We start from the raw sequence: 18,286 nt of genomic DNA, 5'->3' as shown, positions 1-18,286 counted from the left end.
TTTAAGACCAAAGGGAAAAATAATCTTTGATTAAAAATGTATAAATATATGATTCAAAAGCCTTAATGAACATGCCTTGGTCTGCCAATTAATACATTTATCCTCAAGGAAATAACTACGAATACTAAAAGGACCTTCACTGAAGCATCTCTTACAGTAATAAAAAACTAGAAACTACTTAGATGGGAGATTATTTAAGGGAATTACGGTAGCTTCATAAAATGTAGTATTATATAATTATTAAAAATGATGTTGCCAAAGAATAATTTGTGATAAAAACATTCACAATAGTTTAACCAGTAAGAGCCTGAGTTCCATAGTCAGGCTACCTGAAGTCTGATTCTAGTTCAACCAATCCCCTATTGTGTGACCTTGAACAATTTACTTATGTCTTTGGGCTTAGTTTTACTCAAATGTAAAATGGGGCTAATGATAGGACCTGCCCCATAAGCTTGTCGGTGAATTCAATGAAGTAATCTGTGTAAACTGCTTAGCTCACAGACAGTGACTATTTAATAAAGTTATAAAACAGTACAACATTTCTTTTTCTTTGTTAATCTGTATTTCCCACTTTGGGGACCAAAATTATGTTAATTTGTTAATGAGGAAGAAAATAGAAAGTTTTTAAAAAAATATTTTTAAAATTTTAGTTGTGGTAAAACACACATAAAATTTACTGTCTTGACCATTTTTGAGTGTACAGGTCAGTAGTGTTAAGTTCATCACACATTGTTGTGCAACCAACCTCCAGAACTCTTTTCATCTTGCAAAACTAAAACTCTATGCCCACTAAAAACTCTCCATTTCCGCCTTACCCCCAGCTGCTGGCAACCACCATTCTACTTTCTGTCTCTAAATTTGACTCTTGTAAGGTGCCTCATATAAGTGGATCTATACAGTATTTGTACTTCTCTGACTGGCTTATTTCACTTAGCATAATGTCCTCAGAGTTCATTCATGTTGTAGCATGTGCCAAAATTTCCTTCCCTTTCAAGACTGAATAATATTCAATTGTATGTATATACCATATTTTGTTTATCCATTCATCCGTTGATGGACACTGGGATGCTTCTACCTTTTGGCTAGTGAATAATACTGCTACACGCATGTATACAAATATTTCAAAGTTGTTTTTTTTAAAGAGAGAGTATTATAAATTTCCTAAAACTCGTAAGATACATGTAAACAGGGACCACAGGTGATTGAAATCTTACATCTGTTCTTTGGCTCAGAAAGTGCTTCTTTAATTAATAGATTAATTAATTAGTTTATATATATAGGTTTTTACTAGGCCACTTATTTTTTGTCTTTGGTGTGAAATATTTCAGAAGATTTTACATTTAGTTGGAAGTAACAACGGAAGAAAAAACACTAACAAAGGGCTGCAACAAGACAGACGCTACTTTTCCTCTCCTATTCAGTGAAGTCAGAGGTAGTTAACCCAGGGCTCATATTGCATGCACTTCATGGTATCAGAGTCTAGTCTTCTCTTTTCTTGCTCTGCCATATCTCTAAATCTTTCTTTCCAACTTTTTTTTTATATAAGTCAAGGTGATTGCTGGAGCTCTAGCGGCATTATTTATGCTTGTATTCCAGCCACCAGAAAGGAGGAAGAAAGAGTACATACATCCCTCATTTAAGGAAACTTCCACTTCTATCTCATCGGCCAGAAGTTAGTCGTGGGATCACTCCTATTTGTACGAGAGTCAGAGGAAAGTGGTGTTTCTTGCTGATAAGCTATATGCACTGCACAAATTAGAGGTTCTATATTGAGGAAGAATGGATATTGGGGGACATCCATGAGTCTCTGCCAGAGTTTCCATACATGTTAACTAGCATCCTGGAAATATACATCCTTAGGTCGCTAAGAATATTGAAGCGTTTCTCTCTGCGTCTATGTATAAATAAACTCAAATGATAATAGTTCTGAGACAATGTGATCTCTGCTCTGTTGACACTTACTCCAAGTGAAACCAATTTAAAGTATTATAGGAGGGCTCATAAAATCCTACAACAGGAGCAAGACATTAGCTCAGTATTCTTGTGTCTTGGGTTCCTGCTGAAGTTCCCTCAACGATCCCCCACTTCAGATAGACAAATAAGGCTGCAGCTTTGGTGCCAATGAAGCTGGTGATTAAGTAAATCTGGTTTGGGGTGTGACTTCCCAGATGGGATGTGGAGAAGAGGACCCTTTCTCAAAGCTCATTCTCTTTGGATGACCAACATTGGTGGCTATCTAGGAATGGAGTCAAATTTACATCTGATTTTTATAACTTCCAATATTAAAATGACTTATTTATTAAATATTTTTGATGTTGATGGAAGTTTTCAAAAATCTTTGCACAATAGTTGTTAATGTTTTGGTTATAGAACTGAAGAATCTATGGCACTCCAATCTGGTTGTTTTGGACATTTAAATGAAAAAGTGCTATGTGAAACAGGGGGAGCTTACCCCATTATTCATGATGTATCACCATCCTTGAGGCAGGGATTGGGGTGGGGTCAGGGGTTAGTGAGGGCCAGGGGAGCAAAGGGGCATTTATTTATTACAATATTAATTAAGAAAAAATCAACAACCCAGTGACTGTTATTTTAATAGAACTATGTATTAAAATGCCTTGGTCCTATCGTCTTTATCAAAATGCCCTGCTTTAGAAATGGATAAACTCTTTAGTGAGCACCGTCATATTGAAAGAACCTGAAGGTTACAAACCATGGAGAAAATGATTAATGAGAAAAGATCAGGTTAATGACTTAACAATTGTTTTAAAAATGGTCATTTACGTAAAATAGACCAATATCAGTGAAATGATTCTTTTGTCATTGTCACCACTCTCCCGACCTCACAAAAAAGTAATTTCAGAGCCTCAGATTGTTTTGGAATGACATGAGAGCCCTCTAGCAGAATCTAGAGGACTTCTCATCAGCAATGGTACCCACCCCTCTCTGAAGGACCAGAAACAAACCAAACAAGTAGCAAAGCACAGAAGAGAGTGTAGTTCTTTAATGGTTTAGCCTAGTGACCCAAGAGAAAATTCACTGTTCAACTGGTGAGCAACATTGTGGTCTGTCTGCTTTTTATGGTCTTACAACTCATGCTGTGGGTGCCAGTTGAGTTTAATAGATATTTGAGTAACTGTTGTGCCAACTTTTTAACTTTAATTTGCATCATATCTAAAACCTCCTGTGGTCCTTTCTCATAATTCTAATGACTCAAGAAGGCAGAACATTTGTACTGGAAAGCACCGTGATCGGAGAGCCAGAGGAGCTCTGTTTAAATGGGCTATGCCATTAACTGGCTGTGTGACTATGGGCGAGTCATTTACCACTTAGTCCTTAGAATTCTCGTTTTTAAAGTCAAAGAGCAGAGGGTTAGTATATGTGATCTCTAAGATCTCCAGTGCTTTAAAAAAAACAGTGAAAAGCAGCATTTATACTTTCGTCTCAAGAAGAATCATAGCCATTGCTAAAGAATTTGAGAGACAGTGATTCGTGTGTGTTATCCGCACCATTACCCATTTTCTTTCCAATGGAGGTAGATGGAAATGGTGTTCTCCAATAATGATTAGAAAAGAGTAAATTTTCAGATTGCTGAACACACCTACAGAAATAATTTCCATTCTAAAGAAATGTTGTCTGGTTGTTTCAAAGAACTGGGTACTTACTCCATGGTAAACTTCCTGTTACCCATCTGGGGAGGGTCCTATAAGGGTTCCCTATACATTCCTCATTACCTCCAGGCCTTCTCATAGCTTTTGCTCAGCCAACAGAGAGCCAACTGAATGACTGCTCCCCATTCTCTTTATAAACTGTGGGTCCCCCTGCTGTTTCTGCTGTTTCCAGATTGACCTTTCTCCTACTAAGGCCTCTCCCTTTTGCAAGGCTCAGGTCCTGTGCCACCTCCTCCAGGAAGCTTAATCTTTTCCTTCTTTACACTTCCATGGCAAGGCATGTTATCGCTACCTCTTACATTCACTTCTTACCTCGCACTGCATTCATTTACAAACATGCTTTATCTCCCCGACTAGACTGTAAGCTCTTTGCTAGCAACTTCCCTTATCTTTATCAAGTCTAAAATGCCTAGACTGGAGTCTTTTATAAAGTAAAACCCTCATGTATTTATGGAATACTTTTGGCTCTCTCTATAGGTTGGCATCACAATTCCATTACCAGGGTACCTTTGGGGAGGGCCTATTTATTTCTGTTTTTAGGAAATGGATTGATGTAATTTCTCTTGAAGTAACTTTGAATCCACGTTACTAAATTATATATTTAGTTGGATTTTTCAGTTCAAATTCAGCATCATGGCTTTGCAAGGAGATGAAGAGAATTCTTCCCCCCACAGGCCTGGTTCCCTTTTAATCTGATTAGGTTATATATTTCACTCTAAAGAAGATGAGACAGCACTTTGTCTAGCTGAGACTGGGATGGACCCTGAGTTAAATAATTGTCTTTGGGCCCCATTACCTCCTTCTCCTTAAAAAGTGTCATAAACAGAGCCCAACATACATTTTGTTCACCCTTTGATTTCAATCAAGAGCATTTTGGATTTGGATAGCACCACCGTTTATTTTAAATGTGAAAGTGGATGTGCCTTTCAGGATAGGCCTCCTTTTTGACAGCAGAATATCTCTGTTTTGTGTAGATAGAGACCAACTGGCCGCTGTAGACCAGTCACTTGAAAGGGTGGTGGCAGCAGCAGTGGGCATGCAGAGAAGCTCTGATAAGCCCTTTGGGGAGTAGGATGCCTTTTCAGAAGTAAGGCGCATTTACCCAGAAGGCAGCAAGGGAAATCACTGACAGCAGCTGATTAGAACAAACAGGAAGGCAGACAGTTTTGCCAAAAGCTTCTGTCCAAAGGCTTCGGCACATCTTCCCCATTTGTCAACTTCCAGGCAGGAGAAAATGTTTTCCAGGTGGTTTTGGGATTTGTACCTGCAGGGAGAGTTCCCATGCACCCCAAAGCACCATGCCCCTGGGTAGAGAAATACCACACACACCTAGAGTCCATCTACATTTTGTCATGACAACCTTTGAGGATGTATGGCTGGTGCCAGGGACGCCATATCAGAATAAGTCACATGCACTCTTCAAGTGTCCTACCGTTCCCTAATGTGTGTTTATCCCAATCTACCGCTGAAATCTCGGGCAATAAAAGGTCTCCCAGCCTCCCCATCATTCTATTTTCCTTAATTAAGTCACTATTAACATCTTTATCTAAAACCCCCAAGCAGAATCTTTTTAGAATTAAGCGGAGATAGTGGTTTCAATTGACTACTTATCTGTAGTAATAAAAAGTTTTTAATCAGTCACTACGGATTGGGCGGTAAAGCTGGGTTTAGTTTTAGTTTTTTTGCACGTTCTTTCTTTATGGTTAATAAAGACATAAAACACACTCTGATTTTCAAGAAGCTAGGCCTGGCCATGGTGCTTATTTGGGGGGGAAAAACCTAACCACACATCATCTTTCTTCTCTTTTAATTTAAGTTTTACACTAAAAATCTGTTTTGAGAGGGAAATGGAGCGTGCCAAGCTAATGACAGCTTTCCCTTCTCTTATTTTTCCCGTGTCAGAGCAATGCGCTCCTATCAGCTCCTTGGCCTGCCAGGATGTTGGCAATGTTGCATTAATTAAGTGAAACCTCCAAACCACTCGAAAAAATGAAAACAAATAAACACCCCCACCCCCACCCCCAATGCGGGTAGGGGTTAAGATGAAACTAGACTACATGTGTCAGCAAACAGACTAATTTATTTTCAAAGGTATAGTTTGGCGACTCCACTTACTCTGCCGGGAGACTGTTAGGTGCGTCCCGCTGAGAAAAATGCTTGGCTAGTCAATAGTAGCCCTTTGGATTCACCCAGGCCAACCCTCAGGGAGGAAGGACATGCGGGGACCCAGTTTCCACTCTTGGGGATTGGAAGCTGGCGACTCACGGTGAGCTCTGAGGACAACTGATCATCAGGTCCCCACACTTCCCAAGCACCCCAAATTCCCACCCCGCGCCTTCATAATTTGGTCACAAAAATTCTTCTCTCCTCTGCTGCACTGTGCCCACTCCCCACCTTTGAGCAGAGGGTACCATGGCTTGGGTGCGAGGCCGAGATTCGGACCAGGGTATCCGCGGGGTCTGACTCCCCTACTCTCAAGACTGCAGGGAAGGGCGCAGCTCCGGCGGCGGCTGCAGCACAGCTCCCAGCTGCCGAGGCCGCGGTGGAGTCCCTCCCTCTTCCGCGGGTGAATGAATGATTAGTCAAACAGCATCTCCCCGCCCCGGTCCGCCCGAGTTTGGAAGGGAGGAGTCTTGGAACGACCGTTCCTCTTTTTCCAGGGCAAAAAGCGTTCGTCTCTGTGCGTGTATTAAGCGACCTTGCTTGTGGTTCCGACGTCTGTCCTCCCTAGTGTCAGGTCGCGCAGACACGTAATAAACACAGGGCACTGATCTCTACCCCTCCGTCTGCTCAGCCCGTGAGACCACTGTCGTGCCCCCGCCAGAGGGAAGCAAAGCAGAAGAGTGAAAAGTTGCGGGGTCCCTCCTGCGCCCCATTTGTCGCTCCTTCCCAAAGCTGGGGCGCCTGGGAGCGAGCAAGGGTGGTGAGGCGCCCCTGCGCCCCATTTTCTGCTCCCTTATAGCGTGGGGGCCCCCGGGAATGAACAGGGGTGGTGCGGCATCCCTTGTTAGGGGAGGGTTTCCCCGGGAAAGGGAGGAGGCACCAAGCGCGCCGGGCGGTGGAGACACGCCTGCCCCGCTCCGATCCGCGCCCCGGGGCCGGTGGCTTCCCTCAAGGGGCTGGGGAGCGGGCTGGACGCCTGGCTAAGACGTGCCCCGGGAGAGGGGCTCCTGCGCCGGGGCGCCCCCCGCGGGTTCCCGGAGGCGCCCGGTGCGCCCCAGTCTTCCGCGCGGGAGCGAGCGCGCACGCCGGCCCGGCGGAGAGCCGGCGGGGCGGCAGGAGGTGGGGGGTGCTGAGTGGAGGACGCCGCGGCGCGGCGGCGCCCCGGGCAGTTGCTGCAGCCCAGGCGGCAGCCGCGGCGGAGCTGCGCTGCGCAGCCAACAGCGCAGCCAGTCCTGTCTGCCTATCTGCGGCTGTTCCGACACCCCCTCCTCCCGGCCCCCCTCTCTGGCGTGGAGGGGCGGACGACTAAGCTGCTGCGAGCAACTCCCTAAAAAAAGAAAAGCCACATTGGAGGAGCCTGGCCGCAGGACCCCTCCTCCCTGGGCGCCCCCCACCCCTCGCCTCCCTCTCCCGCCTCTCCCCCCACCCCCCCGCCCCGGCTCCCGGGCGCCCGCCTCCCTCCTTCGCGGACTGTCTCCCGACTCGCCCGCTGAGAGCCCTTTTTGATTGCGAGCCGCGGTAGCGGAGCACAGGCGGCGGCGCGGGACCTGCAGTCGCCCGGGATTCCCTCCAGGTGACGATGCTCTGGTTCTCCGGCGTCAGGGCTCTGGCTGAGCGTCCCTGCCGGCGCTCGCCTGGGATTACCTGCTGCGTCTTGCTGCTGCTCAATTGCTCGGGGGTCCCCATGTCTCTGGCTTCCTCCTTCTTGACAGGTAGGGGAGGGTGAGGGAGGGTACCGGCCCTTTGGGACTCTAGCTTGGTACCTGGGAGAGGAGGCGCTGGCCTGCCCCGGGGATGGGAGGGTGCGGAGCGAGCACCTTGGCTGGCGCCTGCCCCTCTCTGGCCGGTGGGGATGAAGTGAAGCCCACGGGGTTAAGGAGTAGGAAGGCAGAGAGTAGGTTGAGGGGTGGAAGGCTGAGAGGATGTGGACGTCAATATCGTGCTAGAAATTCTTCCTTTTGAATTTGAGAAATTACTTGTTTTTAATATTTTCCTCAACCCTTATTTTGATCTCTTCTCCCCCTATACAATTAAGGCAAAAAATTGCACCGTTTTCCACACATCCTCCCTTCTGACTCTATAGGGTTCCAATGTATCTTCTGTGCTAGGAGTGCTTTTTAAAGCACCCGCTCTGCAGACCTTGAATTTAAAGAAACTATCATATTTTAAAAGGGTAATAATAGCAGGATATAGTAATTACATGTTTTCAGGCAGGTGAAGACCTCAGCTGCTATTTTGAAGGACATACTTTACTGACACCTGGTGCAGAAAAGAAAATATTGAGTCAATTTCTAAGAGAAGAGGAAAGAAGATTGTGTTTCAAAAAGTGATCTCAACTCAAGACAATAAGAGGCACATTCATATAAAGGCCCGTTCATTGACACAGTCCTGAATTTTGTTCAAATTTAAAATCTGCCCTAATGGTCAATTTGAATTTTCTTTCTTCTTCTTCTTCTTCTTCTTTTTTTTTTTTTTTTGTTGCATGTAGGGGTGTGTGTTTAGTTGAAATGGTTTCCTAAAGGAGGAGTATTATTAAAGATCCAGTGGAATACTTGGAATTGTGCTTAAACCATCTGAAAGCAGAAAATCTATATATCACAGTCTTTAAAAAAAAAAAATCTGTGCAAATAAAACTATTTAAAATAGATTTTTTTTCCCAGGGGGTGGAATTTGTTTTTGGTGAGTTTGATAATTTAAAACTCATTAGGAATTTCTGAAATTTGGGTAGTTGTTTGGAAAAGGATTAGTGTAAAAATTTGAATTTTTATAATAATGTCACTAAGCTAAGTTTAAATTACATTTTTTTCTTCACTCTAGGTTCTGTTGCAAAATGTGAAAATGAAGGTGAAGTCCTCCAGATTCCATTTATCACAGACAACCCTTGTATAATGTGTGTCTGCTTGGTAAGTATGGAGAGCAGGTAATGGGAAGTCAATTGCTGCCTCTGACAAGGTGACTCCATTAAATGTAATGATACAACCAGATCTTAAAAATTGTTTTTAATCATTACAAAATTGCATATAGCTTGGTGAATTGAATTCAGTTGAATTTCTGAGCTTTATGGGCTTTGGCGATTTTTATTTTATCAGGCTGGGAATTCTTTGACCTCATCCTTACAGAAGTACATTTAAGAAGAACTTTGTGTGGCATGGTCTCAGTGATAATAAACTTTTGCACTTTCTGGTCCCGGGAATGGCTGTTGCCACCAAATCACGGGCGCCATCGAACTTTCTGCCTTGAGTCTGTCATCAGAGCTCAGTGTGGAAATGGTGAGATAACATTTAGGTATCTTACCAGGGATAAGATATGTGACAAGGGGAAAGATAGGTGACAGTCACAAAGGACAAACATGATGACAAGATGTAATCTTGGAGTTCTTTGCCTGTTATGGCCTTAACTCTCTAAAACAGTCTTTATAGTTCTGGTTTAGAATCTTGAGTCAGGAAGAACATTCAGTCTTTAATCAAGAATGACACTTGGCTGTCAGCTGCTTAGTTAACACTGGCAGTGGCTAGTAGATTCCAAAAAATAATTTGCTTCAATTTATTTTAGCTTAATAGTTAATGATAAGATCTAATAAGTAACCACACGGGGAAGATTAAGTTATAGGAATAAGAATTTCTGAAATGAAAGAGAGACTGGCAAAGAGCAACGTTTTTGCTTAAGAGAGTTTTGCATGACAACTTTTGGCAAACCTTGATTAAAAACTACACACCACAAAACCCTCTAGGAAATTCGTTAAGGCCGTCAAATGCAAAGCTCAAAAGTGATAGATGACTGTTTGTTATCAGATCAACACGCTGTATGGAACTGGGGAAGGGATTCTTCTGTTTAGGTGAAAGCCAAGCCATCTGGGTTTAAACTACCCAAACTTTTTCATGACGAGAGATGAGGTCAGTGTTCGAAATGATAAATGGGTGAAGGTGAATGCTTGTATCAAATGATTATCAGGTTCTGAAGACTGAGGAAATAAACAGAATCAGAAGTGAAAATGCATTACATTTGCTGAGAAGATAAATATTGCTGTCTTAAGAAGAGGGAGTGCGAAGGGCTTTTCCGATTTTGTGTTTATGAGTTGCCATGTAATTAATGATCTTTCACTAAAGGACCTGTTGAAAAGAAGCTTTGTGTTTAAACTTTGACTCAGTTATGTATTTACAAATGCAGTGTGTGTGTGTGTGTGGGGGGGGGAGATAATCTTCCTTTTGAATTTCTCTTTATAAGGTGAGTGAATTATTTTATTGTAATCTCTTAAGATTTCAGAGGACATTACCCTGACTGAGTAACATTTAAATGTACTTGGAGGTCCAAGCCCTGAAAATATTGTTTTTCTCCTCGGCAATATTACTATCTATAAAGTTTAAATATACAGCTTGGGTTTTGCAAACTGTTCCCAAATAACATGATGAAAAATTCTCCACACAGAATTCCCCCTTTTCAGTACCCCACCCTAGTGGAAAACAGGGCCTTTCTCTGAAAATGCGGCCTTACTGATAAGATAGATGTTAACATCCTGCTGTACAGGTAAAGAGTGACTCCAAAGAGAAAAGATGTATCAGTTGGACTTCAAGTGAAAATAATATTTATTTCAGAAATGTACTGATTAAGTTCAGAAGGGTAGTGGGTTTATTTATGTCTTTAAGTAACATTTGGAGATACCTGCCTCGAGCGAGAGCTGTCAGAAATCCTTTCTAAACATGTGACGTTGGGACTCTGGCAATACAACTCCATTGGTGTTAAGAAGATGCCTCAGAGACGTTTCACTAGCTGAAAGGCTCAGTGATGCATTATGGTGACTTGGGCAGGGGTTTAGGATTAAGGGGCCCAAGTTGTCATTATTGCTCCTAAACCTTTGTAATGACTTGATAAAAAATTGAATGAGAATCGGATGACTGATTCTCTATTTATGTGTGCTCTTGTAAATTTCCCTGGGACTCACCTCAGTCTATTTCAAAGCACCCCAGACTGTCATGGGGCTGCTTAGCATTTTTACAGTTAGGTTGAAGGAGAGACCTATTTAACAGAGAGGTAATATTAGCAGTATTAACTAATATTTATAAACATTTTATTTGCTGGCACTTATCTAAACCTGCATTACTTTATTTAATCCTCAGAAAAATCCTTTGAGAGCTTTTATCCCCAATTTACAGATGAGGAAAATGAGGCTAGAGGAGTTAAGTAGCTTGTGAAGGTCATTATTTTAGTAAATATCAGAGCTCGAACTCTCTTGGTTTCATCTGCCTCTAGGACACATGCCTAGAATCAAACAAAACAGGCTATTTGGTTAGTTAACATGTGAAGAAGCAAGCAGAAAATAGAAAGATCGAGTTATTTTACTGTTGGCGTTGCTTTGAGTGATTTAGTTTTTTTCTTTTGAGTCTCTTAGGAGTTCGGTTAGCTAACATTTGTTAATCACATTATATGAAAGGAAAATCTCGTTATGATTTCAGTTGACCTGCAGGGAGCTTTGGTTGTGAGCTAGTTTTGTGTATGTACATTAAGAGGGTATGTAATAGTCAAAACTGTACTTTGGATAAAGAAAATAGTCATATTTAGTTTATGTTGGTCCAGCCTTTTGGCAGAAAGGTACCTAAGGCTGAGCATAAGCGCATATCGTATTTCATAACATGTATTAAAAAAAACGCTAACCTCAACGTATGCTTAAAAAAGACGTAAAATATTACAGTTGGGAGGAAATAGATGGCACAAAGTCCTGCTTATAATTACAGTGTAAAAGCTTGAAAACCCCACAAAATCAACTTGGCCTGATTTAAACTTTTAAGCTCCGAAATGTTGCAGAGATGGAATGAGCTCATTTCTGTGGGAATTTTGAGGATGACAGTGGGTTCGGTGGCCACGGCAAGCAGAACTGAATAATTTTATTCTCATTTATCCTCGCCTGCATAGACCTGAGCATCTAGCCAGAACCAGCCATGGTCCAAGAATAACCTGTTTGTTAGCTGGTGATGGATATGATTTTAAAGTGTGTGGGACAAAAAGCTTCGGTTCATCTGTTCAAAGGGGAAGGTGAGAAGTTGAATCACTGGCCTGAAATCTGGGGAACCGGGATAGGCAGTTTAAGTTAAAAATGCAAGTGCTCTATTGTTTAGTTAGAAGGTAAAAGCATGACTTTTTTACCGCCTTACAAAACGGTCGTTTAAGGGACTAAGGAAGGAAGGCCCAGACTTACTGCTGTTTTGTGTGACTTTCTCCCTCTTCTTGCTAGAATTACTTTTCCCATAATGCCTAGGAAAACATGCTGGTGCCATCCTGGAGGTGCAGCTAATAGGGGCCAGCCACACCCAGATAATGAGTCTAAAGCAATTCTCTGTGTCCTTTGGGCATCCCCAAAGCCACCAGACGGACCTGAGAAGTGGTACTCTTCCTTCTTATCCCTTGTCACCTAACAGGAGAAGAGAAGGAGATGGCAGAAGCCAGTGAGTTCGGCCTAGTACTGGAAACCTGAGAGAGCTTTGGAGGCCGGGACTTAGAAAACCAGAAGTCAGTCAGAGCTTAGTTTGGCAGACATTTTGTTCAGCAAAAAACATTATTCCGAGGTTTAAATTTCCTCTTTTAAATCCAGAGGTGCAATGTAGAAATGGACCCTCTGCTCATAAAAAGCAACGTGAAATTTGGTGTTACAAGAAGCGGGGCTCCACCTGTCTTGGAGCCAAGCAAGTAGTGAAAACAGAGGAGACTTTGTCTGCTGTCTTCTACTTTTTAATCACAAAAATCCTCCATCACTAAACAAGTAGCTACCAGCGTCTTCGATTCTCTGGGGTGCCTTATCTCTATAAAATCCTCATGTTTTTTACTGTTCAAATTAACTGGCTAGAGAATAGAGATCTATTATCTGAACAAGTGTTAGGCATATGTTTGGGAATGAGGGTTATAAGTTGCATCAGGATTCAATTCATGTGTGTGTGTGTGTGTGTGTGTGTGTGTGAGAGAGAGACAGAGAGAAAGAGAGAGAGAGAGATCCAGATGTGTTCAGAGAGATACTACACTTAGTATATGCACACATACATAGCTTGCCATAAGTTTTTGAAAATTGCCTTATATAATTTTTAGACTTTGGACTCTCACTAAGGAAGAGATCAGAAATCATTCGTCTGCTCATTCATTCATTCATTCTGTTTAAGTGTTGTGACCAATTACCTTTTCCTAGAACAGTTTTAGGGGAAAGGTAACAAATGTATGGCATTGTGTTGGCTAATTCACCAATACCAGCTCCTAGACAGTTATTTTTACTCATGCTTTATTGAGGCTCAGAGTAGCAGAGCAAATGTCTTGAGGTTACACAGTTACTAAGAGACAGATTGGGATATGAAGCCAGTGCCTTCTCCACTAACTCAGTTTGCTTCTGCTAATTTGCTACTTTAAAATGTCTACGATTACCTCCAAGGGCTTCAGAGGGTTATTTCCACTTCCACAAAGCTGACACAGACTCTCTTAGGGGGCAGTTAGAGTGATTTTGGTCTTGTTGCACAAACCAAGTCTGCAATTTGGAGGGCTCTTTCAAAGGAAGTCACAGCTCAGGCAGCTGTTTGCGGGCATCATATCATTTTGGCAAAGGGCTTTGGCTGTGACATCTGACAAGCCTGGGTTCAAATTTTGGCTCTATTCCTGACTGGTGGTAAACTCAGGAAAGTCATCTCACCTTGCTAAGCCTTAGTTTCCTCATCTGGAGAATGGGATGAATGTCAATACTGAACTCACAGAGTTGCTGTGAGAATTAAATAAGATACAGCATATAAGGCTTGGCCCAGGGCGTGGCATACAGTAAGGTGTCTACAATGATTTGTTATTGTTCTTGAGGATAACGTTCTTGTTTAAGTTGTTATTTCCTCACATGGACTACGTTGCAAAGGCTCATCAGAGAAGGAAAACAAAGGAAGCTGACAGAGAAGATACATAGGGATAATGATGCCAAGCCCACCCATTGTTATGAATGAACAGGGCTAAGTCAGTAACATTTAGTGGGGTTTTCTGTCCCTCCAGACTTGGATTTGGCCAATCTGTGCTGCTTCCTTATTGGTCCAGTGGTCTGTGGGCCCTGGTATAAGTTTTCCCCTTGTTCTCCATTAAACACTAAGAAAACTTTCCATGGAAGAGGGGCCTCATTTTTCTGTGGAGTATTTACATCTCTATGCCTGTGGGGTCACCTTCACTTGTACTTTTATTGGCAGAGGGATAGGGCTGGGACTCGGGAGCGCTGTAATTCTGGAAAAACTGCCTAGTGGTCTGGCATCATGGGGATTTTCCTGGCCCGCCTCGTGGAAGTCTCTCAGCTCTGATCCAGACCTGAGTGGGTTTTGCTGCCTACTAACTCCTGTGCTTGCCTGTCCCATCCGTGTCCCATTTTAAATGCGCTTTCATTTTCTTCCGTGACACTGGTCTTTCTAGTGCATATCAGCAGTAAAGTGTGTTTGGAGTGTAGGAAATAATGCCAAGGAAGGAGAGCCCTTCCCCAGATTGGGATACAAATATGGTCAGGGCAGGAAACTAGGATATAGTGGATACAACGATGGCGAATAAAGCCAATTAATAAAAATTGGTTGAATAAATAAAGGATATCAGTTTTTCACACCCTCTTTTATGGTACTTCTTTCCAACTAATGATATATTGACTCCTTTGTGCTCTAAAAGAATACAAATAACACCACCTTTCATGCCACTGGGGGGTCAAGTGCGCTTGTTGAACTTAGTTAAGATCAGCAAATGAGCGAGGTGTATATTTTAAGACCTCTTGATTCCCAGTTCTAATTCTATAAAACACCACTCAAGGCACTGGGGATAGCAGGTTATAAATTCAATAATATTATTCTTTCTTCCTTCTCTCCACACTTCATTCTCCCCTTACATTTTATTTTATTATTTTTAGCCTTTTCTGTGTTTGAAGCATTGTGCTGGTTGGGCGCCTTGGGGAGACAAAGACCAATAGGATAGATTCTTAATCACAGCCTAATGAGGGAGACAGACGCATAAATAAGTTTTACAGGAGTGACAGAAAAGCATTCTAATAGACTCACACCCAGGTACTGAGGGAACTGGAGACGAATTCGGACTGGATTATCTGGTACCTTGAGGAGTAAAGGAAGGACAGTCCTGATAAGCCTGTGTTGGAGGAAAGGCACGGAGGAGTGTAGATTTGGGATGTGTGGAGACGGCGGAGGCCAGCGCGTCCCAAGCTTTGACGGGAGCTGGGGTTAAAGAGCTTGGTGGGAGTTAGCTAGGCGAGAACCCTGAAAGTGATAATGAGGACATCAGTTCCACTCATTAATCAGGGGCAGCCCTTTAATATTTTTGTTCAGCCACATGACACAATATGATGTGTTTTGTATACATGCCTCAAGGAGTTTCTGTGGGGAATGTTTAGAGTGTGGAGAGGCTGGAGTTTGGACAACAGACTCCCGGGATGTGCTGCGGTCAGGTGGGGCAGGGGCGGGCAGTGGGAATGAAAAGAAGGCATCGGGATAAACCAATACGGCGCATCCTTTTGAATTTCTTAACGCGCCTTCCAGTTCTACAGTATTTAGATTAAAAGATTCTAAGCCATGCTCAGCAAGGCAGAGTGGTAAAACTCAGTCATCATTCCAGTGGAGTGATGTGCTAGGGTGTCTCTGTAACAGTCACTTTGCTAATCACTTGGTGTCTCTAGAGAAGGGTGCATGCTAATTCAGTTAAATAGTTTACTTGCCAGAGCTCATGCTCCAGATTCTGTTTGGGGAGCCAGCTCTCTCCTCTCACACTGACAGGTTGCTCTACACTGTTGCACGACCCATTTGGCAGATTACGTACTCTGGTAGATATTGCCATGATAGTATGTATTCTCAGTGTTAGCACAAATTTTACACAATAATCAAAGTAGAGTGGTCACATAAAAAAAAAAAGTGTAGCAATGTACTGAGACCCCTCCACTTGCAAAGGAGGGTTGGAGCCCAATTTGATAGCACTTGACAATAAGATAGGTAGGAGACGTGAGAGATGGGGCGATTGGAGGGAATTTTGAGACTTCTAGCCAATGTTATAAACAATGTAGGAAGAGAAGAGCCCAGGGGCGTGGGTGGGTGACGGTAAGACCCACCCAATTTGATAGACCTTCCGAATAGAAAGCCAAGTAGGCTCTTCAAAATAGGTATCGTGAACTCAGTGGAGAACCCAGGACAAGAGGACACCAATTTAACTGTCAGCATTGAAGTAAAGTTCAAAACTTTAGGAATAAATTATTTGTCTTGGGAAGAGTTCTAAATTGAGATTTCAAGAAATGGGCCTAAAATAGTAACTGGAAGAAGGGCCATATTTAAGAAGGATGGTAAAGGGGAAACCCATGAAAGGGACCAAAAGGGATTATAGGAGAATAAGGAGAACCAGGAAAGCACAGACCAAGGCAGGAGATGTTTGAAGAAGGGAGAGAGCGGTGGTATTAAATATTGCAGAGTTAGTCTGAAGATTCTACAAGAACAACAAAGAAGGACTTTCTCCTCATCTACTTGGACTATTTGGAACAATCAACAAAGGTGCCTACCTCCCTCCTGCTGCACGTTTGCACACGAAGTGAATTGATGGTAGATGGAATTTGGGTGGAACCCCATTTGACAGAAATCCAAAACTAAGACTGCTGTAGGGATTTTGAAAATTTAGTGCAAAAATCACAAATTTTCCAAACTTGGATTTGAAAAGATCTTAGAAAAAAGGAATAAATACCACATGAAAATTTAAAAGGTACCAAAACAAAACTAATTTCATGGATAAAAGTAACATACTTTTGCACATGCCTTCGGAATGTTTCTATAGTTAAGTGCAAAATGGACAAGACCACATTGAAGCATTTTTTTATGATGAATAAGAGCAACAATATAAAAGAGCCTGTCTAATATAAAATCTTACCACTATAAATTTCAAGTTTGCCCTATTAAACTGTTAATGATGCTTTAAAAATATTATGGTATAATTTAATCCCTTAGCTAGATCGTCAGGAAAAATACTTTCTGCTTTTCACTAAATTTTTAATGTCCGTGTTGTCATTGAAGCACAGCTGTTGAGTGGTGGCCTTGGTATCTGAAATTAGGGGATCAAGTGTCACCTGGGCCACCTGGTAGCTGTGCACCACTGAGCAGGCACCTTGCTGTCTCCGAGCCTTAGTTGTCACAATGGTGTGTGTGCCCTTCAGCTTCATCGCTAAGGAAGAATAATCCTGCAGACCTCAACTGTCGGCAGTAGCTGTTAACTGAGGAGCTGTGTATGGGCTAAATCTATTGATCTTTGTGAAAGGCCTTTGTAAATAGTGTAAATGGAATTCTTATTAAGGGCAAGGGCTTGAATAGAAGAAAGTGAGTTGTAGGCCACAGACCAGTGTTTAGCACATAATTTAATGAATATATTTTTTAGGAATGATAGTGTAGTGGATTCTCTGTTGATTCCTTAATAGGTACATGGCTTTGGGTAAGTTGCCTAATATTTTTATTTCTCGATATCATTATCTTCATCATAGGGATTTTGTCAGAATTTTGAGTTAAAACACATAAAATTCTTAAAACAGGGTCTGGAACATGGTAAGCACTTCAGAAATGATAGCTATGGCGACTGTCTAAATGCTTCGCAATTACTGCCTACATGATACTTCTAAGGAGTGATTAAACGGACTGTTCTTACTACAATTTATTGTTAACATCTATGAAATGTTTTTACTCTGAATTTCTGTCAGCGTAGGCAGTGCAACTTCAGTAGAAGTGACAGCTAGCCTTTCTGCTAAAAGATGGAAAACTCCAGTAGTGTTTGGGCTTAGCAAGATGGGTTGCTCCTCAATTTTTACCTAAAAAATGGTTTACTTTCTTGATCGGTGTTCACCTACAGACAGCTGAATCACAATATTGCTTGTGCAGTGGGGCCCAGCTGTCCTTTGGCGACACTTGCCATTGAGTCAGGAAGTGGCAGGTTGGTGGCAAAGATGGAAAGCCAGTTACTGAGTAGACCCACTGAGCCTGACATTCCTGGGTCCTCCCCATGTTAGAGTGTGCAGAGTCCTGCTATCTGACCAACCAGTCACTCGTGCATACCTGTGGTTTGGGGGACTCACCCTATACAGTATAATTAACTGGTGTGACTGCATTTGGCATGTGGACCCTACAAATCCACACACCAGCTTTGTTTGTTTGCGACCAGCGGTCCTGTCAACTCTTTAAGAGTCTCCATCTTCTTCTCTTCCATAGCATGTCCTGGATTGTAGTGTAGTTAGTTGGGCGAATTTGTATCTTGAGAGAGGAGGTCCTCAAGTATAAGAACCTCATCCGGTTATCTCTGTGAGCCCCATAGCTTCAGCGAGAGGTCCTCAACCTTGGGACTTGAGTGGGAGTCAGGCTGGAGTTTCCTGTTTATAGTTTGGGTTGTTAACACTTGGGATAGCTCCCCCCCAGAATGGAACTCCAAGTTCCAAAACATAATTCTCCCAG

General features: G+C 42.5%; 1 protein-coding gene across 2 annotated transcripts in view; it reads left to right on the top strand.

The window, feature by feature from the left end:
• The first annotated feature begins 7,276 nt into the window (after positions 1–7,276).
• Positions 7,277–18,286, top strand: part of BMPER (BMP binding endothelial regulator) — a 220,702-nt gene continuing 209,692 nt past the window's right edge. Inside the window, exons 1-2 of one of the 2 annotated variants that reach the window (XM_033087954.1) lie at positions 7,277–7,546; positions 8,652–8,737. In XM_033087954.1, the coding sequence (XP_032943845.1) occupies positions 7,414–7,546; positions 8,652–8,737 (219 nt within the window). In that variant the 5' untranslated portion in view covers positions 7,277–7,413. The remainder of the gene's footprint in view (positions 7,547–8,651; positions 8,738–18,286) is intronic. The other variant, XM_033087955.1, reaches the window with a different exon arrangement.

The sequence above is a fragment of the Rhinolophus ferrumequinum genome, chromosome 20, assembly GCF_004115265.2.
Source record: "Rhinolophus ferrumequinum isolate MPI-CBG mRhiFer1 chromosome 20, mRhiFer1_v1.p, whole genome shotgun sequence".
Lineage (NCBI taxonomy): Eukaryota > Metazoa > Chordata > Mammalia > Chiroptera > Rhinolophidae > Rhinolophus > Rhinolophus ferrumequinum.
This window is presented reverse-complemented; position numbering and strand designations above follow the sequence as displayed.